The sequence below is a fragment of the Rana temporaria genome, chromosome 4 (genome assembly GCF_905171775.1).
Source record: "Rana temporaria chromosome 4, aRanTem1.1, whole genome shotgun sequence".
In the NCBI taxonomy this organism is placed as follows: Eukaryota; Metazoa; Chordata; class Amphibia; order Anura; family Ranidae; genus Rana; species Rana temporaria.
The window spans coordinates 471,941,926-471,964,153 of NC_053492.1; the positions used below are offsets into that span (position 1 = coordinate 471,941,926).

The 22,228-nt window shown below is 44.6% G+C and overlaps 1 protein-coding gene across 5 annotated transcripts in view; it reads right to left on the bottom strand.

Annotated features, from left to right (window-relative positions):
* MDGA1 (MAM domain containing glycosylphosphatidylinositol anchor 1) overlaps window positions 1-22,228 on the bottom strand; it is a 424,007-nt gene that overhangs the window by 154,261 nt on the left and 247,518 nt on the right. For 3 of the 5 annotated variants that reach the window (XM_040351805.1, XM_040351804.1, XM_040351803.1), the window contains exon 6: window positions 13,207-13,299. The exons of the other annotated variants lie outside the window; for them this stretch is intronic. In XM_040351805.1, coding sequence (XP_040207739.1) covers window positions 13,207-13,299 — 93 coding nt within the window. The remainder of the gene's footprint in view (window positions 1-13,206; window positions 13,300-22,228) is intronic. 5 annotated transcript variants of the gene reach the window in all.

Consider the following 22,228-nt stretch of genomic DNA (forward strand, 5'->3'; position numbering starts at 1 on the left):
TTTCCCCCCTGACAGGACCGGGAGCTGTGTGTTTACACCCACAGCTCCCGGTCCCCGCTCTGTAACGAGCGATCGCACAGGAGTCGGGGCGAGCGGGGGCGCGTGCAAGAGAGTGGGCTGCGAGAGAGTCGACGTAGAGCTACGGGCTCTCGCGCAGGAGAGCCAACCTGCCACCGTAGAATGAGGGCGGCAGGTCGGCAAGTAGATAAAATATCTGCAACGTAGAGAGCGTCCTGACTCTCCTGTAGTCCAAGGGAGGGGGGCGAGCACAACACTCCACACCAGGGAGAAAGCCTCGCATTACTGTGTGGAGTTACAGACAGAAGAACAGGAAGTGAGGATTTCTCAGAAGAAATAAGGACTTTTAAAAGCAAAAATGGAAGGATGAGGTAAGTGAAGGAGGACTGCACTAAGGGAAAGGAAGATATTTAGGGAAACAAATTACCTTTACAACCCCTTTAAAGCCAAATACCTAACAGCCAATAGTATTGGAAGTATAAAAACATGAAGTTTCAGGTAGCATCGAAAACATAATCAATATACAAAAACCTCAGACAAATGTGAGAACATGAAGCGCCACATCAATGGTAAGAGGTCTATATTCCAATAAAAGTCAGGGAGAAGATGGAAAAAGTAACCAATGCATTTTGGGGGTCCAAGAGTGACTGCATCATCAGGGCTTAAAAAAAAAAACATAGGGTCCTCTCCATATAAATCCTTTAGATTGCAATATATACAATATCCCCTCCTAGGGGTCCTATTTAAAACCAATTACCCAATAGCCAATAGTATTGTAAGTATAAAAGTTAGTAAAGAACGTCAATCACGTCGGGTCACCACCCATTTACATAAAACATGCCTCCCTCATCCTCATTTGAATTAGGCGCGCTTACGCCGGCCCAGTTTACGCTACGCCGCCGTAAGTTAGGAGGCAAGTGCTTTGTGAATACAGGGGGTAATCCACAAAGATCCGGCGTAACTTAATTTTTCCCATTTAAGTTACACTGCCTTAAAATTTCTACCTAAGTGCCCGATCCACAAAGCACTTACCTATAAATTTTTGGCTGTGTAACTTAAATTCCACTGCCCCAAGCGTTCCTCTTTTCATGGGGGCGATTCCCATTTAAATTAGGCGCGCTCCCGCGCCGGCCGTATTGCGCATGCTCGTGACGTCATTTTCCCGACGCGCATAGCGCGAAATTACGTTACGCCGAGCTTTGTGGATCGCGACGATACGGCGAAAAAAAAAAAATTCAAAACAAAAAAAAAATCGCGTCGCTGGACAGAAGGGTCTGCTTTTACAAGGTGTAAACAGTTTACACTTTGTAAAAGCAGCCCTAATTTTGCGTTTGCAAACTAAAACTTACGGAGAAAAAACGAAGCTGAAAAGCTTAGTGGATCTCCGTAAGTGCTAATTTGCATACCAGAAGCAGCATTTCGACACGAAATGCCCCCAGCGGCGGATGCGGTACTGCATCCTAAGATCCGGCAGTGTAAGTCCCTTACACATGTCGGATCTTCTGCCTAACTTAGGAAAACTGATTCTGATTCAGTATCCCTTTTGAGGATCTGGCCCATAGTACTTGCCTCTGACTTACGGCGGCGTAGCGTAAATACGATACGCTACGCCGCCTTAAAGATGCGGCGCCCTACCTGAATCTGGCTAATAGTACAGATACAATAGAATACTTTCAATGGGATATTTAACAGATCAAAAAGGGAGCCAATAGGAAGACGTCATTGTTCAGGTTTTCATCCCTTTTAAGTTTTGAACCCAAATTCTCATCAATGATCAGCTGATTTGAATACCAGCCTCTAACAACATAACTGTTTATGACGGTAGCTGAAAACATTTGCTACAACTCAAGTTGGCGATTTCTCACCCAATCGCTACGAGAAGATCAGTCATGTGACACAGTGGAAAGAAAAAAAAAAAAAGTTGTCAGAAAACATATTAATCATGCAGTCAGTTCCTGCGAGGAGTGACCTCTGACCCGCGCACCGTGCCGCCGCACTCCAGTATTTTGCGTCTGCCAATAACCTGCCGCTCGGAGTAATAGGCCCCTGTCAAGCGACGCGGGATATATTTTTTTATTTCCCCGTGGCTGCACAGATCGGCCGCTAAGTACAAGTGACAGTTTAATGGGGACTGGTTAATAAGACACTTCATTATACACTCTGACTTTTATTTTATTTTTTACAGATCCTCCGCGGTTTCATCCCGAATGGAGCACAGGGAGGCGGGGGAGGGGGGAGGATGGAGGGAAGATTAGATTGATTGAGACAGACGGATCGACTTCAGCAATATGCTCAATTCACTTGTCTTCCTCCACTCCGTCTCCAGGGAGGAAGAAGGCACCGAGTGTCGCTCAATACGCAGGCCTAAGTTTCCAGAAAACCCGAAAACGTTTCGGCTTTCAGGAGGTAAAATGACAAGACCTGAAAATCACTGCAATTCCACTTAAATAAATCCAATTTTTCTAATGGAGTTTACAAAATGTAGAGGTTAATGCACGCAATAAAATATCGGCAAACGTTACAAATTGAGTGTAGGAATGCTAATAAGCATAATGTGAAACATTCCTTTAGTAGGATGATGGATTTTTTTTTTTTTAGGTGCCAAAAATACACGCTACTCAAATTGTTACATAAAATACATCGTAATCTTTATTACATTGCATATACACAAAAAAAAAAAATTGATGACTTTCTTTGTATCTCCAGAACATAGTACACAATAAAGCATGGCAATGCTAATTTCCACCTAATATAGCTATATGGTACAAATCAGTGGTGGCTGGTGCTCCATTTCTTGGGGGGGGTGGTGGGTGGTTTGATTGATGACCCCCCGAAAAAATGAAGCACCAACCGCCACTGATTTGTACCATATTAGGTCAGTTGGTCCATCAGTCAAACCCCTCACCACCCCCACCACCCCCCCCGCCCCAGGTGCGGTCACTCGGTCCGTCAGTCAAAGTCAGAAAACCCTGCACTTACCTCATCTAGGTCGCGGGCCTGCGTCTCCTCCTCTGTGTCTTCTTCACGGTGTCTATTGCTCAGCGGCTTCCACCCTGCGTCTCCTCCTCTGTGTCTCCTCTACAGTGTCTCCTCTACAGTATCTCCTCCTCGGTGTCTCCTCCTCAGCGTCTCCTCCTCAGTGTCTCCTCCTCAGTGTCTCCTCCTCAGTGTCTCCTCCTCAGTGTCTCCTCCTCTGTGTCTCCTCCTCTGTGTCTCCTCCTCAGTTTCTCCTCCTCAGTTTCTCCTCCTCCTCTGCGTCTCCTCCTCTGCGTCTCCTCCTCTGCGTCTCCTCCTCTGCGTCTCCTCCTCTGTGTCTCCTTCTCTGCGCCTCCTCCTCGGTGCCTTCTTCTCAGAGTCTCTTCCTCGGTGTCTCCTTCTCTGCGCCTTCTCCTCTGTGTCTTCTTCTCGGGTGTCTCCTCCTCGGTGTCTCCTCCTCGGTGTCTCCTCGGTGTCCCCCACCCGAAAGCACCCCCCTTATGTTGAGGGCATGTGGCCTGGTATAGTTGGGGGGGGGGGGGGGTGCTTGCTTGTCTCCCTCCTTTCCTGACTTTCTGGGCTGCATGCTCAGATAAGGGTCTTTTAAGGATTTTAGGGGGACCCCCACGCCATTTTTTTTAACATTTTTGTATTGCCGGAAATGATATTGTATTGGTGGCAATTTAAATGTTTGCTTGTTCAGGAGAAGACGAGGCAATATTGATATTTAAAATTATGGCATGTGATTAGTTTCAGCACTACAGCCACTCGGAACTGATAGATCTACCCCCCTGTGTGGGGCCACTGGGAAGAAGAGGGCAAGACGCATATTGTGGTCTCAACGCGTTTCATTGTTAGCTTCTTCAGGAGACTGATAGGCACTATTGGCATTTAAAACTATGACATGCGATTCACCTGAGCACTACACCCCTTCTGCAACCACCGGGGGGGGGGGGAGGACTCCATTGTTTTAACTACCAATATTACCTCTTGTTTTCCTGAAAAAACGAACAGGGAAATGTTCGAAGTTTAGACCAACCGTGCCACCATACATGGAGAAATTCATCAGAAATGGGTGAAAGTACTTTTTCTATCTATACAATGTATCTATGTTAGGTGGGGATGAGGCCGTTAGCGTTGACATGTATTCTTATGTATGATGTTCTGGCGATATAAGAATTACTACTAAGTCATCAATTTAAAAACAAAGGGCCAGATCCACAAAGAACTTACGGCGGCGTATCTATTGATACGCCGCGCAAGTTCTACGATGCGCCGTCGTATCTTTGTTTTGTATCCACAAAACAAGATACGCCTGAATGTGGGCTAGATCCGACTGACGTACGTCTTAGTACGCTGTCGGATCTTAAGTGCATATTTACGCTGGCCGCTAGGTGGCGCTTCCATTGATTTCCGCGTAGAGTATGCAAATTAGCTAGATACGCCGGTTCTCAAACGTACGTCCGCCCGGCGCATTTTTTCACGTCGTTTACGTAAGGCTTTTTTCGGCGTAACGTTACCCCTGCCTCTATGAGGTGTACGCAATGTTAGGTATGGATGTCGGGACAGCGTCGAATTTTCCATCGTTTACGTCGTTTGCGTAAATCCTTCGCGAATAGGGCTTTGCGTAAGTTACGTTCACGTCGAAAGCATTGACTATTTGCGACGTGATTTCGCGCATGCGCACTGGGATACGTCCACAGACGGCGCATGCGCCGTTTGTAAAAAACGTCAATTACGTGGGGTCATACCAGATTACCATACAACACGCCCACTCCAAGCCTACTTTGAATTACGCGGGCTTACGCCGGCAGATTTACGTTACGCCGGCCCGCATATGGGAGCAAGTTCTTTGAGGATACCCTAGGAGCCACTCAGATATACGGCGGCGTAGAGCATATGAGATGCGCTACGCCCGCCTAAATACATGCCCGTTTTTGTGGATCTGGCCCAAATTGTGTAAATGCAATGTAATAAAGATTACAATGTATTTTATGTAAAATTTGTTTGGCATGTATTTTTGGCACCAAAAAAAAATCCCTCATTTAACTAAAGGACGTTTTATATTATGTAATTTATGTAGGGGTGTGGCGCCAATGGACACCACCTGCACCAATCAATAAATTTTCAATAATTCAACAAGGGCAGAAGAAAACAATGTGGATTGTGTACACAATTTTCAAAATTGCAAAGTCATAAATCGTAAAAGAAAATGAAAGCCTTGTGCATCAAACTAGTAAATCCTGCAAACGAGTCCCATGATTTGTAATTGCCACATTCACCCAAATTCAATTAGAGTGTGAAAAGGGGTAATGAAACCTTTGGCAGCTGCAACTGTTTTTTTTTTTTGTTAAATGCAGAGAGCTTTATCTGTTTTATTTGCCATTGAGGAAATGTATGACACAACTAGGCTTTGAGCTTAATGGGTGAGCTGTGCTTATGCCATTGCCTTTCGCGAGAGGCACGTGGGGCTTCATGGGGATTGGTGCTCAGGTCCAAGGATTAAACCAGGGCCTGCTGTACCCACAGGGCGAGTGCTACCACTAGGCAAACTAGGCGGCCGCCTAGGGCACCCGGCCACTGGTGTTCCTACTCTCTTCTCTCTGCAGCAAGCAACTAAGTTTCAGCATCAGCAGGCAGCCGCCGCTCCATTTGCACATAGTGTCAGAGGCACAGCAGCCAGACTGGTAAAAAGCCGTGGGAACCAATCTCCCCGGTCTTGAGGTCCCTCCACTGGCTGTCCGTACAGGATCGGGTGACATTCAAGACACTCTGCCTCACCCAGAAATGTATACAGGGTAACGCTCCTCAATACTTAAGCGAGAAAATAAAACCCTACGTCACCCAGCGCGTTTTCCGGTCAACCAACCAAAACCTTCTCCAAATCCCCAAATCTCGCTACAAATCTAAGGGAGAACGTAGATTTTCGGTCCAAGGACCACGGCTCTGGAATGCTCTACCCATCACCATCCGCTTGGAAGGAAACCATCAGGTTTTTAGGAAAAAACTAAAGACCCATCTCTTCTGAAAGACCTGTACAACTCTGGATGCCAGCGCCTTGAGGCAAATAAGTTCGCATTTGTTGCGCTATACAAGTTACTCGGTAGGCTGCATTGATGGGTACTGGTGGGCTGCATTGATGAGCGCTGGTGGGCTGCATTGATTGGCGCCAGTGGGCTGCATTTGATGGGCGCTGGTAGGCTGCATTTGATGGGTGCTGGTAGGCTGCATTTAATGGGCGCTGGTAGGCTGCATTTAATGGGCGCTGGTAGGCTGCATTGATGGGCGCTGGTAGGCTGCATTGATGGGTGCTGGTAGGCTGCACTGATGGGTGCTGGTAGGTTGCATTGATGGGAGCTGGTAGGCTGCATTGATGGGCGCTGGTAGGCTGCACTGATGGGTGCTGGTAGGCTGCACTGATGGGTGCTGGTAGGTTGCATTGATGGGAGCTGGTAGGCTGCATTGATGGGCGCTGGTAGGCTTAATTTAATGGGTGCTGGTAGGCTGCATTGTTGGGCACTGGTAGGTTGCACTGATGGGTGCTGGTAGGTTGCATTGATGGGCGTTGGTAGGCTGCATTGATGGGCGCTGGTAGGCTGCATTGATGGGTGCTGGTGGACTGCATTTGATGGGCACTTCATTAAAAAGGTGGGGTATACATGAGCAGGGAAAAGGTGGTGGAGTCAGGGGTTTAGCCGGGGGGGGGGGGGGGCAAAATTAGGTTTTGCCTAGGGTGTCAAAAATCGTTGCACCAGCCCTGTGTACCCAGGGTACTTAGTATGCTAATTATGACTCCTTTATTCCAAATATGAGTTTGATGTCCTCTTACCTCCAGTAGCCCTTAAGAGAGCACAATAATCTGGCAAACAGGAAGTGCAAAGGCATGGCTTAAATAGGAAGTTCATGGGAGGAGCAAAGGGTTCAACGTTCGCCAGAAACAGGGTTCAAGGCAAGATTATCCAAGGGAGGAATCAAGATGCTTTCCAGCACCTCATGTGGCTCAGCAAGAAGAGCTTCTGCCGGGTGCAGCAGAGAATGTGCGTTCAGATCCCATCCTGACAAAAGCCGTCTTCCTTCACACTACTCTTAGAAACCTGAAGCTATCAGAATTATTGCATGTGCAGTTGGAACAGCGAGTTATATTTGGTTGCAAAGGGTTACTTGACCTAAATTTGACCCTTTTCCATATTAACTGGGCCTAAAAATATTTATTCTTATAATAAAAAAATTAAGGATTTATGAGGAAACGTATAGCATTTATATTCACGGCAGCTAGAATTGCCAGGTCCTGGAAGTCCTCTACGATCCCCTAGACCTGGTGAAAAATAAGCTGTCCTGGATCATGGTCAATGAACGCCTTTCGGCCATTTTACTTGGCAAGCAGACCTATTTTGACAAAGTTTGGAAGCTCTGGATTCAGGGCTTTTTATTTTAGAGACTAGGTGCAGGTACCCTTTATTGCGAGTCACCCCTTGACATGTAGTCAGCAACAATAGAACGTCCCCCCCACAAAAATAGTCCCCCACTAAAAGCAACAATAGATCCCCCAGCAGGGAGCATCAGGAGACCCTTCCTTCAACAGCCAGCCAGCAGCAATAGACCCCCTGAAACAAAAGATCCCCCACCGACAAAAGATCCCAGCAACAATAGACCCCCCACCAGCAACAACAGATCTCCCAGCAGCCAGCATCAGGAGACCCTTCCATCAACTTTAGGTCCCTATCAGCATTGATTCCCGCAGCATAAGACTCCCCTCAGCAACAAACCTCTCCACCAGCAACAATAGACCCCCAGTGACAATAGATCTCAGCAATAGATCCCTCCCAGCAATGATCCGCCCAGCAACATTAGACCCCCCCCAAATCCACACCAAATGATTTGGACCAGTGCACAAAGCAACCTTGCTTTGAGGAAGAATAGTGTAAAAATGGTCAAACATCCCCATAGACACACTCCTAAACCTTGTGGACAGCAAGACGCTTTCCCCGACTTGTTCATTCCCCGACTTGTTCATTCCCCGACTTAGTTGGGGTAGGTGGTACACTTTGGTGGGGGTGGGTCAGCCACACCATGTGACCTTTGACCTCTGGGAACCCGCCTTTTGACCTTTGGGGGAGGTACCTGTTCCTATTCCTGAGTCCTAGCCTTATTCTTCAATGGGAAACCCTAACACCCTAACCCTAACACCCTAACCCCTAACCCCAACTCTAACCCTAACCCTAGCGGACCTTTGACCTATGAACTTTAACCCTCCACTTAGTGATTCTCCCCACCCACTAAGGGTGGGCCAACTCAATATTGAACCCTACGGACTAATGCCGCGTACAGACGATTGGACATTCCTACAACAAAAACTTGTCTTGCATACACACGGTCACACAAATGTTGTCGGAAAATCTGATCGGCAAGAACGCGGTCACGTACAACACGTACGACGGCACTATTAAAGGGAAGTTCAATACCAGTAGTGTTAGTAGAAGTTTGGTGGGAGACAATTTGCGCTTTTCAGCCTCGTGCTTTTCAGTCCGTTACAGCGTGACGAAGGTGCTGTCTCCATTACGAACGCTAGTTTTACCAGACTCAGCGCTTCCGTCTCGTACTTGATTCAGAGCATGCGTAGAATTTTGTGCATCGGAATTGGCTACACACGATCGGAATTTACAAGAACGGATTTTGTTGCCAACGAAAATAAAAAATTTCCGACAACAAGCTCCCATCGATCATTTGTTGTCAGAATGTCCAATTGTCTGTATGTGGCATAAGACTGGGATGCCATTACAGTTCATATGCATGTAAAGGCAGGCGTCCCACTACTTTTAACAATATAGTGAAGTTATCCTTATGAATCAGGTCAATCAACATCCCCATAGACTGTACTCTGCAAATTGATAATGGAACAGCAATGGGGTCTACGAGCACCCCCCAAAAAAGAGCTTCATAATAAAACAACAGATATTTGCCAGTTATTCATACACAAGCTATTTCACTCTTTGTTATATAAGAATTGATAATGGAACAGCAATGGGGTCTACGAGCACCCCCCAAAAAAGAGCTTCATAATAAAACAACAGATATTTGCCAGTTATTCATACACATGCTATTTCACTCTTTGTTATATAAGAATTGATAATGGAACAGCAATGGGGTCTACGAGCACCCCCCAAAAAAGAGCTTTATAATAAAACAACAGATATTTGCCAGTTATTCATACACATGCTATTTCACTCTTTGTTATATAAGAATAAAATGCGGAAATTAAGATAAGTATGAAAAAAAAAGAACAGCATTATGCACCAACTTTACATCATACTGCAAACTCACCAAATGCTTTCTATGGAATGAAATGCTTTATATATATATCAATGTAAGACTTTGGTGACAGGCAGGTGCACATATCTAACTCGTGTTCACACATATAAACACAAACTATATACAGTCACCCATACATTTCAATAATGATAGCATAAATATGGTAGAAAAAACACAAAACATATAGATAAAAACAGATTATACAGATAATAAGACAGATAAAAACATATAACATATATGGAAATAAACACATGGAGACATTCAAGCACAAACACACACCGACACTAACATTTTTAAATGAAGAAACATATTTTTTCTTGTTTCAAGGGACCCTGTCATGTTTAGATTAAATCCTAAAGCCAGTTCCAGGCAATAGAAAAAGCATTACACTCACTTCTTTCTCTTTGGCATTTGATACTTCCAGGAATGTCAGGTGCCCGTGTCTCCCACCATGTCCTGTGGTTTCATCCTCAGAACCTTATGTGACGGCCAGTGGTGGTGCGTCCATAGAGGGCGCAGGAGCACCGCCCCCTCTCTCCTGCACCCGTCAATCAACAATAGATAGATTCATGCATTACATGAATCTATCTATTGTTGCCGCTGCCACCCCCTATTTAGGTGTCCGGCCCCCTTGTTGAGCGCCGGCCATCTGAATTACAGTGGTGGGGGTGTTTTAGCTCTAGAGCCGTCGGCTCTAATAGGCTTCGAAATTGTTAAACAGTGGGCACAGTGCTGTGTTAGGGAATCGCTTCCCTAACACTGACCCGCCTCTCAGCCAATCGGGTGCACCCGGTCTTGTTACTGGTCACCTGATTGCCTGAAGCGACAGGTTCTGTGATTGGATGCCTATCAGGCGTCCACTCATAGCAGAGAGAATAAAATGAGCAGAGATGACATGAAGAAGACGGGAGAAGAAATCGAGGACTTGGAGGGAGCGTGGAGGACGGCGCTGACCCGAGAAAGGGAATTATAGGCTGCAGTGGGGGACAAAGGCATCCAACATTCCCGGAAGTGTCAAATGCCAAAGCGAGAGGGGTGAGTATAATATATCTTCTATTCCAGGGAACTTGGCTTTAGGATTTTTTTTCATCTTGATATGGGATCACTTTTCTTAGAAGCATTGAGACCTTTTATGTAAATTGCAGGCGTATTTCCACATCTGGGAGAGACAGCTGCAGCATTCAGCTGCTGCTAGTAATAAATCCAGGAACAGTCCAGCTGGGCAGCCACAGGCTCAAGGGATGGCCTTGCTGGGCGGCCGCAAAAAGGCTGGGAGAGCGGTGCGGTCTTCAGGAACAGCCCAGGATTCGGTGACCCTTGGCAAATCCTTATTTGACCCCCGAGGGGCTCCCGACCCCAGGTTGAGAACCACTGGTGTAGAGGGAGGGAAGGAGGGATGGTGTGTCTATTCCCTTCACTCAGATCTCAGATTACACTCAGCACCCTGCTCTATGTTGTTAGATCTAGAAACATAGAAAAGTGACGGCTGAAAAAAGATTGAATATAAGACAAAGAGGGTGTAATGGCGCTTACTATTAAAACACTGCTGGATAGAAGAGCATAAAAGAATTAGAATTATAATAAAATAACCTACAGTATTTATCGGTGTATACCGCGCACTTTTTTGCTGTAAGACTGTAAGTACAAAAAAACTTTTTTCCACAGGAATTCGGGGCAACTTTAGGGGTGTGCGCTATACGCGGGAGCGTGCTATACCCCGATAAATACGGTATATGGTGGGAGCAAATACACCAACTAAAATTCAAGAACTAAAAATGGCGAGCCCTAGAGAAAAAACAGGTGCTTCAATCAGAGTGCACGAAACCCACCAGAGATCGAGGGATGATAGGAGGTAAAGGGACACTTAATTAATAATAAATAATGAAGTGCAAAAAATAATGATTGTTAGTACAAAAGGTACCAACAACCCGTGGTAATTAACTAGAAAATATTCCATTAATGAAATAATGGGATACAGACTAAAAACACACATACAATAAATTAAAATGTGTGGGACATCATGTGAAATAATACATATATCATAAAATATGCAATGAATGAATGATATATTAGTGACAGTGATCAATATCCACTGACCACAAAAATTAAGTGCAATGTTAATAATGCAAAAGGACATGCATGCATAAAAAATAGTGAAAAACATGTGGAGCACACTCCACACACAATAAATGTGCAAAAAACAATCAAACTAAAGTGCTTGAATTTGCAATGTTTGTTATTTTATTATAATTCTAATTCTTTTATGCTCTGCTATCCAGCAGTGTTTTAATAGTAAGCGCCATTACACCCTCTTTATCTTATTTTATTGTCAGTGTGCAAACACTATTTAGTTGTGGCTGCTGCTTAGTTCATTTTTATTGATTTGTTTCATAGACCCTTTAGTATTTCTCTGGTAGTGTGGTTTGTGCATTAGTTCCCCTTATTATTCATATTTGTGAAAAAAGATTGAGTAGTCCATCCAGTCTGCACATTTTTTTCATTAACTTTTTTGTTTGAGTATAGATCTATTAGTGTGTGACATCAGATCCCCACCCCTGCCTTCTAAAGCTTAGAAATTCAGTATAACTTTTGGACTTTGATTTGATGTAGAAAAGAGAGGGCCACAGGTCAACAGGTAAAACTTATGTTGGAGGTTTTGTTTTATCTCTGTATATTACCGGAGGCTAGTCCCTTTTCGAGGTATATGTAAGGGTTTACAACCACTTTAATCTTCATACAGTACATTATAATCACATAGTTATCTTTCTGAATCATGTCAATCAATACCCTTTGCGAGATGATAATGGAACGGCAAAGGGGTCTACAAGCAGCCCATATGCCTGCATACAAGGCCTATTTCCTTCACTCAGATCTCAGATTACACTGTATACGTTCTGGACTTTGATTTGATGTAGAAAAGAGAGGGCCGCAGGTCAACAGGTAAAACAAATGTTGGAGGTTTTGTTTTATCTCTGTATATTACCTGAGGCTAGTCCCTTTTCTAGGTATATGTAAGGGTTTACAACCACTTTAATCTTCATACAGTACATTATAATCACATAGTTATCTTTCTGAATCATGTCAATCAATACCCTTTGCGAGATGATAATGGAACGGCAATGGGGTCTACAAGCAGCCCATATCCCTGCATACAAGGCCTATTCCCTTCACTCAGATCTCAGATTACACTCAGCTCCCTGTTCTATGCCGTTCAGTATGTGACATCAGATCCTCACCCCCTGCCTACTGAAGCTTAGAAATGCTGTATACGTTCTGGACTTTGATTTGATGTAGAAAAGAGAGGGCCGCAGATAAACAGCTACAATTTATGTAGGAGGATTTGTTTCAGCTCTGTACCTGAGGCTAGTGACTTCACTGCGTATATGTAAGGGTTTACAAACACAGTACATTATAATCAAATAGTTATTCTTCTGAATCATGTCAGTCAAAACCCTTTGTGAGATGATAATGGAACGGCAAGGGGGTCTACAAGCTGCCCATGAAAAAAAAACACCCCTGCATACATGACATTTTATGGATGGCTCTCCTGGTCATGGAATTACTCCCACAATTTAGGTTGGATGTGTCAAAGTGTCAATTTGCATAAGGTCTAAGAAATGACTCCCATGTATGTGCACACATATAAGCATGCACATATAGAACTCTACATACCTTCTGAAATATACACACTCAGGAATACAAACACACATGTAGATGTAGGATATGATATATATGCGCACAGCTCATACAACACAGTTGCTCCCAAGCAGATGGAAAAAGCAAACACTGGTACAGTCCCACATGCACACGCAACCCCCATACACTCACATTCATGCACATACACACTCACGCGTTCCGCAGAGTTCCTACTTATGATAAAAAAAAGAAACAGAGGACACTGACCGGCCTCTGTTTTCAGCCATAGCGGAGACGGGATGGATCTCTTGCTTCTATACACCATTGTGTCATCTCCTGCTCGTCCCCACCAAGCTGCTCCTGAACGGAGAGAGACCGGTAAGTATCCAGCTGTGCACTCAATGTACTAAAGCATTAAAGCTGAGCTCCAGGCAGATATAAAAGACACAACTTAATTTAGAAGCAATAACACCCGAGATTGTTCCAGGGAATATCTGATTGGCCTTATAGGATCTAGAAGGATTATTTTTCTCTAGTTGGAACTAATTGGACCAAAGGTTTTTTATTTATTTTTTTGGCTTCCTCTGGATCAACCATTGGGATAGAATTCTGTATATGCAGGTTTTCAATTATTTTATTCTGTTGGTTTTACTTTATTTATTTATTCTGTCAGTTGAACCCAATGGATCTGTGTCTTTTTCCAGCATAGCTATATAACTCTGCTCTTTATTCATTGTTACTGTAAATCATTTAAGTGTATGTACTAGGGACGCACCAATACCATTGTTTTTTTCAGCGATTCCTTTTTTATTTGTTTAGTATTAGCCAATATCAATTACCGATACCTGCCTGCAACTGTTTTGTGTGCACTTCAGCTGTCAGCAAGGGTACAAAGCATTGAAAAGTTATTTACAAACTAAGGCCCGGATTCACGTAGCTCTTACGCCAACGTATGTGTAGATACGCCGCGCCGTCGTATCTATGCGCCGGATTCTTAATACAAGAAACGCCTGAATTTTGGCTTCCTCCGACCGACGTACGTTTCCTACGCCGTCGGAGCCTGGGCGCATATTTACGCTGGCCGTAAGGGGCGCTTCCATTGATTTACGCGTTGAATATGCAAATGACCGAGATACGCCGATTCACGAACGTACTTAGCCGGTGGCAGTAGTATATGTCGTTTACGTAAGGCGTACGTCCGGCGTAAAGTTATTCCACCTATAGGAGGCGCATCCCATGCAAAGGTATGGACGACGGAACAGCCGTCGGATTTTACATTGTTTACGTAAGTCGTACGTGAATGGGGCTGGGCGAAGGTTACGTTCACGTCGTAGGCATTGAGCCGTCGTATCTAAGGGAGTAAATTTGCCGTTCGTTCGGCCCATCATTTGCATGGGGTCAAGCTTCATTTAAATGGATCACGCCCACTTCCTTCCTACTTTGAATTAGGCGGGCTTACGCCGGACAATTTACATTACGCCGGCGCAACGTTGGGAGCGAGTGCTTTGTGAATACTGTTACAATGTTACATCGGCGTAGCGAATATGAGATGCGCTACGCCCGCACAAATATACGCCGCTCTACGTGAATCCGGGCCCTTGTCATTTTTCTTGTTTTTCAATTATGCACTTTTTTAAATGTGAAACGTGTAAATATATGTTATAGGTGTAAAAATATTAACGAACGATGCAAACAAAAAACAAAACAAAAAAAAAGTTTTAACTATTCTTTCGTTTATAACAATAAAAAATCAGCAGGAAAATAATAATTACATTTAGGAAAATAAGGAGTTAATAAATAGGGCTGATTAGAGTAAATTAAGGGTTAATAAAGGGTTAAACATTTAAAAAAAAAAAAACTTTTTTACTTGACAGGTTGCTTTAAACTGACTTCATCTGCAGATCGACATTCATCCCTTTTGATTTGTAGATGAATAAACTGAAAGATATGAAATGAAACAATGTTTCTTTTTATCTTTCTGTTTTAGCTGCTGAGCAATGTTGTTGATAAACATTGCCAGACTGCTGTTTTTTTTTTGTTTTTTTTTTACAGCTCCGATTGCCAGGACTTGGTTTACACTTCAGCTGTCAAAGGGCAACCTGGCTGGTGGTTCATTTTCTTGGGGGGGGGGGGGGAGGGCCACGGCATCCTCAGCCAGCCAGCCACCCCCAGCCAGCCAGCTAAACAACCACCACCGTTCACTGGGAACCCCACTGACAGCTAAATGAGCCACCAGTTGCTCCTTAACATTCGGTAATTGCCAGTTTTTTTTTTTTAAACATTTCTCACTGGAGGAATCCCGCTGACAACTGAAAGAACTGGCTTAAAAGTATCGGTTTCAAGTATCAGAACATTTGCATGAGTACTGATACTCATGCAAATGCTTAGTATCGGCACTGCTGCCGGTATCGGTGCAACCCTAGTATGTACTGTATAGCCAAATCCTTAGTCCTGGATATGGTAGGGACCAGTTAAAACTCATTACTACCTCTGATTAGATTTCCCCTCACTTCCTGTCCCAGAGGTACCACAGGAAATTAGGTAGACTTCCAGTGAAATCCACTCTGCACTACAAGTGTACTTGCAGGTGCAATTGCTGTAGATCTGAGGAGAAGCTGTGAAATGAGGGGAAGCTCTGCTGATTTTACCATCCAATCATGCACAGGCAAAAATGCTGTTTTTTATTTTCCTTGCATGTGCCCCTCAGATCTTCAGCAAACTTCACTTCCAAGTGCACTTTCAGTGCAAAGTGGATTTGCCTTTCGTAAATAACCCCCTATGTATTTTATGTGTGTATTTAGTGGTTTGCCTGGAGTTCGGCTTTAACACAGAGTTATAAGTCAAATCACAGACCTCTGTACTGGAGGCCACGTAAAAAATATATCTTCTGAATTTAGTCCTTATCAGTTTGTTTTTTATTCCATTTTTTTTGTTTTTTTTTACTCTTAGTTTACCATCATCGGTCCTAATTAACCCCTTTTTCCCCCTTTTTCTCTTAATTTTTTTTGGGCTTATTTTTTTTTTCTAATGCTTAAAATTTTAAACTTTTTTTTCTTTTTGATTTATTTTATTTATTCAATATTTTGACGCCACATTTAAAAAAAACTGCAAAATTGGAAAAAACCCGATCGCCTCCGCCGCTGCCGACGGCTCCGGAGAGCGGCGGGAGGGGGGGCCCCTCTCCCGCTGCTGATAACGGTGATCTCGCGGCGAATCCGCCGCGGAGACCACCGTTATCGTTTACAGGACCGATCAAAGAAAAGATGGATATCCCGGTTGTGGCAGCAGCTGCTGCCGTTTACCGAGATATCCATCTTTAAAGTACCGACGTATATATACATGAGCGGGTCCTTAAGTGGTTAAAAAACAAAAAAAGCATAAAACAAAAACAAAAAAGCAAGATATGCATTACCCCTGTATTGGAGACCATGTAATACAGCCTCTAGCGCCCCCATTGGTGGGATTGAATTTGATTGCTTGGGTCGAAACAGGGCCTGATGCATTTTTAAAGTCACATTTAATAAACCCAGTCTGGATGGACCCTCGAAAACCTCAACGTCAAAGTCAACTTGCTATGCAATATTTATTACCAACTATTATTAAAAAATGTATTATTTTGTGCAATTATATGAAATCGATCATCCTATCAAATGTCCATATACTGGGATGGCTCAGTTGAAGCTTAAATAAAGCTTCCAGTAGGATTGGTTGCTCTGTAAATGGATAGGTGGGAAGTAGAAGTATACAGGTTGGAAGGGGCGTGTCGCCAGTGTACTGATGTTAATTAGTAGGAGGCGGGGCAGTGGTTCCACCACCACCACCTCCTTGTTCCAGTCTTCTCCCTCCGCCAAAGTCTTCTTCCTCCGTCTTCTCCCTCCGCTTAAGTCTTCTTCCTCCGTCTTCTGCTGCTAAAATTTTTAAAAAGATCTTCCGACACTGGCTCCCTCTGTTGTGTCAGCTCCATTGTCTACCAGTTCTTAGATAGCTTTGGGGTTTGGCCATCCAGTGATGTCACCTGGAGACCCCACCCCTTGTGACGTCACTGTGACGACACCGGAGGGAGAAGACCAGAGGAAGAAGACATCAGAGGAGGGAGAGACATCAGCGGAGGGAGAAGACACACTCTGGATCTAACATGAGGGGGACATTCTTCATTTTTAATAAAGGACTAGGGGTTAGGGTTAGGGGTTGGGGTTGGGGTTAGGGTTAGGGTTGGGGTTAGGGTTTGGGGTTAGGGCTTAGGGTTAGGGTTGGGGTTAGGGTTTCCCATTGAAGAATATGGCTAGGACTCAGGAATTGGAACAGGGACCTCCACCAAAGGTCAAAGGCGGGTTCCCAGAGGTCAAAGGTCACAGGGCGTAGCTGACCCACCCCCACCAAAGTGTACCGCCTACCCCAACTAAGTCGGGGAATGAACAAGTCGGGGAAAGCATCTTGCGCGCGTCTTGCGTACGTCTCTTGTTTTTTGTAATACTACACTTCTTTTTTTTTTGGTGAATGAGTAGGGGTGCAATGTACCCCATACTCATTCACATGGGGGGGCAGGATCTGGGGGGCCCCTTATTAAAAAGGACTATCAGATTCTGATAAGCCCCCTGCCCGCAGACCCCCACAACCACCATCCAGGGTTGTTGGGAGGAGGCCCTTGTCCCCCCCCCCTGCCCCAGAGCAACCACCACCTCATTGAGGGCATGTGGCCTGGTATGGTCCAGGAGGGGGGTGGAGGTAAAGGGGCGCTCGCCAGGCCTGCATGCTCAGATAAAGGTCTGGTATGGATTTTTGGTGGAATTGAGACTCCACCAGCACTGCAGGGGTCGTATACAGGTAGGTATTGGTAGGTAGGTATTGGCAACACAACAATTTTATTGCTCAACTTTATAAACAGAGATCGGGCGTGGCCGGACCGTGAGGGAGAATGGATGCTTAGCTGCTGAGCTCCTGTCACCCTGGGATAACTTTCCACCTTTACAGCTCACCCAGCCTAAATTTGCAGCTTTTACCGACATGGGAACGGCCTCAAGGTCATCATCTGCCTCGAGATCCCGTTCACCGAGGGAGAATAACGGTACAGAGACATTTTCAGTCACGGATATGTCCCGCGCTAACAGAGGGAACGTGGCGACGTCTCGTCAGAGGATTACCTCAGGTAATTCACAGCAGCAGCACAGGGACCCTGAGGAAATTATCCTTAGCCCGACACCGAACCCAGTCTCCGCTTCGGTGGGACCGGAGGTTCGGGGAATACAGAACACCACAGCTCAAAGATCATTGACCATTGAGGATTTAAAGAATGTAGCAACAGACATTAAGGATGCAATCTCAGAGTTGCGGTTAGACCTCCGCTCCCTCACAGATAGAGTCTCACACACTGAAACTGCTTTAGAGGACCATGAATCTATCCTCAGGCGTTCCACAAGGAAGGTGGATGATCACACTCTCCAATTAAGAGACATGAATAGACATATGGAGGACCTCGATAATAGAGGACGCCGCCAGAATTTGAGGGTCAGGGGTTTACCTGAATCGGTCGAGGGGGACCTTGTCCCCCAATCTGTGGTAGGCCTGTTTAATTACATACTTGACAGACCACCTCAGACTGACATAGATCTGGTCAGAATTCATCGTGCATTGCGTCCTAAAGGAAAAGACACGGATCCACCCAGAGATATAGTATGCTGCCTGGCTGATTTTAGAATTAAGGAAGAGATCTTAAGAAAAGCTAGGGGCAAGCAATTAACTTGTCAAGGTGCACCGATTCAACTCTTTCAAGACCTGTCGGGTATCACTTTAAAACACCGCAGGGATCTCAGACCCCTTTTGGATGTCCTACGTGACAGAAACATAGGGTATAAGTGGAAATTCCCATTCTGCCTGTCGGCATCTCATCAAGGGCGCACTGCAATGTTGAAAGTCCCGGAGGACTTGCCCAGATTCTGTGACACCCTGGGGATCCCTTTGATTGCGGTACCAGAATGGTATGCAATGTACCGTCAATCCGTACATCGCTGGCCACCACAGCGTATGGAACCCATGGAGACTCAGTCTACCAATTACCGCCGTCGGCGCTCTCCCTCAGAATCAGGAGTACCACCTGATGATACGACATCTGGCTCTCATAACCTAGGTTCACCTAGGCCAGCTGCCAGGAGGGCACGAAGAGACCGTTAATAAATACCTACCTGAAGTCTCCTGTTGGCAGAACATCCTGCCCTTCCGTTTTTGGTTCTGGAGTAAAGAAAAGAGTCGGTTATGTTCTTTTTTGGAGTTTATCTGTTCATCCTATTTTCTACAGAACCAGTTTGAAATTTGTTATGACAGGGTACATCCTTGAGATATGACAGATAGTGTCTTCATCTGATACGCATCTACCTGAGAACAGATGGCTTAATTCTGTCAGATAGAGCTGACAGCACCCTCCTTATAAAACAAATACCTCAGCCTATATAACAACAGGACTCCATGGGTCTCCTCCGTGACATGCAGAGAATCAAACTTTCTTTTACACCAGGAATGGATGACACAACAATCTATATGCCGCTAGACTAACGAGAACTGGAGCACTCCCCAGTGCACTAAAATCTGAGTGATTAAACCTAAATGCTGAACACTAGGGATGGAATTTTACCCCTTTACCCCGCTACAGTGAATGCTGTCTTAATGTTGCCTTATCACTAAAAATGTTCTCTTTTTGTTCTATTTTTTGCTTGGTAAGCCTGTTATTACCTACCCACATATACTCCACCCGTGTCCATTTAAGGAATCTCTGGACTTTACGCACGATCCTGGTCTAAAACACAGGGAATAATTGGCTCTACCAATATAAAGACTGTCATTCTGCTCACAAATAGGTTCTCTAGCCCATATAAATGCTGTGCGTAGGGAGACTTTGTGAACATAGACTTAAGAGCATTCTTGAGACTTCACCGGGGCTTACAGCCCACTATGAGACTTTCTTATTCTACATACTTGAATTTTATCCTGAGAGGTATGGTTATTTGTAAATTTTCCGGCTGGAATCTCTACTACCTGAATATGCTCTCTTCAATTCAATATGTTTTGGTTATAAAAGTATCTCTCTCATTTGTTTTGATGAGTAGCTTTAGATATGCTTTAGAGGGGAGAGTTTAGATATTGATACAGACTATTCACTTGCAATGCTTACGGATTGAGTGGTGTGGTTTCCATGACTATACCACAATATATCTCTGGGTACCACTGGGAGGTAGTAAGATCATTGGTGGGGGATCTTAGCATGTCTCCCAGCTCTTGGGAGAGGGGGATGTGTTATGCTTGGCCTGATCTGGAAATGGGAGAACCCGATAATAATAGGGGGGAGTGGAGGAACGAATGTTGCCTTATTGGAAGGACGCTACCCCTGACTATACACTACGAGACTCACCAGTGTATTGATTATTATCCTTCCTATGTGGCAATATTAATACTCCCTGGGAAATAGTCATTGCCAGAGATTTTAAACATGGCTGGCATATGTTACCTTATGTTAGGGGTTGTCCTAGGGTGACATGGGACAATCCCATTGGTATTACTTGATTGTTAATATTGTTGGTTAATATTTTCTAAATTCACTGATTTTTGCTTCCAGGCTCGGTCCGGCCGACCCCCATACGGTAGGGCCTGGTAGCTCTGATACCCACTGGTTGTGGTAAACCCGATTTGGGTGCACCGTACCCTTAGCCGTTCGGCTTTTTATTAATTTCAATTGAATATTGGACACTGTACTAGTGTACAATTCTCCATTTCGCAAGTCCTACTAATTTGCTTACTTAACTAGGCTCGTAACCTCCCTTTTTTCTCACCTTTCCTCCTCTCGTTCACTTCTTTCCACTTATCACTCCAGGTCTCTAGGGAGATGATGGTTGACAGAACTGACACAAACCCCCGGTCTACTGACCAAGACACCTCTAACATGAATTTGAAACTGTACTCTCTAAATGTAAGAGGACTCAATACACCGGAGAAACGCTCCCTGTTGCTTTCCTCTCTATGGAAGGAAAAGCCGCAAATTGTTCTACTACAAGAAACTCATTTCAGGACAGATAGCATTCCCACATTGCGAAGCAGCAATTTCCCAACTGTGTATCACGCCACCAACGGGGTATCGAAATCAAGAGGGGTATCCATTTTACTATCCAAACACTGTCCATTTCGGGTTGAAAGCATCGAACAAGACCCAGACGGGAGGTTTCTCTTTATCAAGGGCAAGATTTATAACTCACCAATGACCATTGCTAATATCTACGCCCCTAATTCACAACAGGTTAGCTTCTTTAGAGACGTAGTTCAAAGACTCACGGTCTTTCAATCTGGAATGCTGATCCTAGGTGGGGATTTCAATGTCCCCCTAAATCCACTTCTTGACACATCCAACGGCTCCTCCTGCCTGACTTACCAAGCTCTTAGGGCCATTAGAACCCAACTAGACTTGCTGACTTTACACGATACGTGGCGTACACTCCATCCCACAACAAAAGATTATACCTATTACTCTAACCTACATACCAAATACTCGAGAATTGATTTCTTTTTTGTAACCCAGGAAGATTTGACTAAACTCTCTGATACTTCAATTGAGCCTATGGTGCTATCAGATCACCACCCTATCACGATGACGCTATCCTGGAGGGGATTCTCTCCGGGTAGACCAGTATGGAGGATGGATGATTCCATTTTGCTTGACCCCAACCTGGCTACTGAAGTGTCAGAGACTATTACACAATACTTTGCTAATAACTCCACACAGGAAGTAGCACCGGCATCGGTTTGGGCTGCTCACAAATGCGTCCTCAGGGGGAAAATCATCTCTATTATGTCCAGACGGCGCAAGCTCAGATCTGCCAGACTTGATGAACTTTTATCTAAAATTAAAAAATTGGAAGCTGTTCATAAACGTTCTGTGGCGGTGGTTTCCCTTGATGCTTTATTGGAAGCCAGAAAGGACCTCCAAACTGAACTGCACAAAAGACTCCAATACAAATTTAACCTGACTCATAAACTCTACTATGAATTCGGCAATAAGTCTGGCAGGTTATTAGCACACGCATTACAAAAGAAAAAAGAAGCCAATACGATTCATTCCATCACCACCCCCACAGGAGAGATTCTACATAGGTCAGACTTGATAGCCAAACAATTTACATCTTTTCTTTCATCGCTATATAACTTACCTTCTCCGGCCGGGTCAGGGACGCCTATACATCGGGGAAGACTTATAGACGATTTTCTATCTGATTATGGTGTGCCGGCATCTCAGATCCCTGACCTGTCTCAT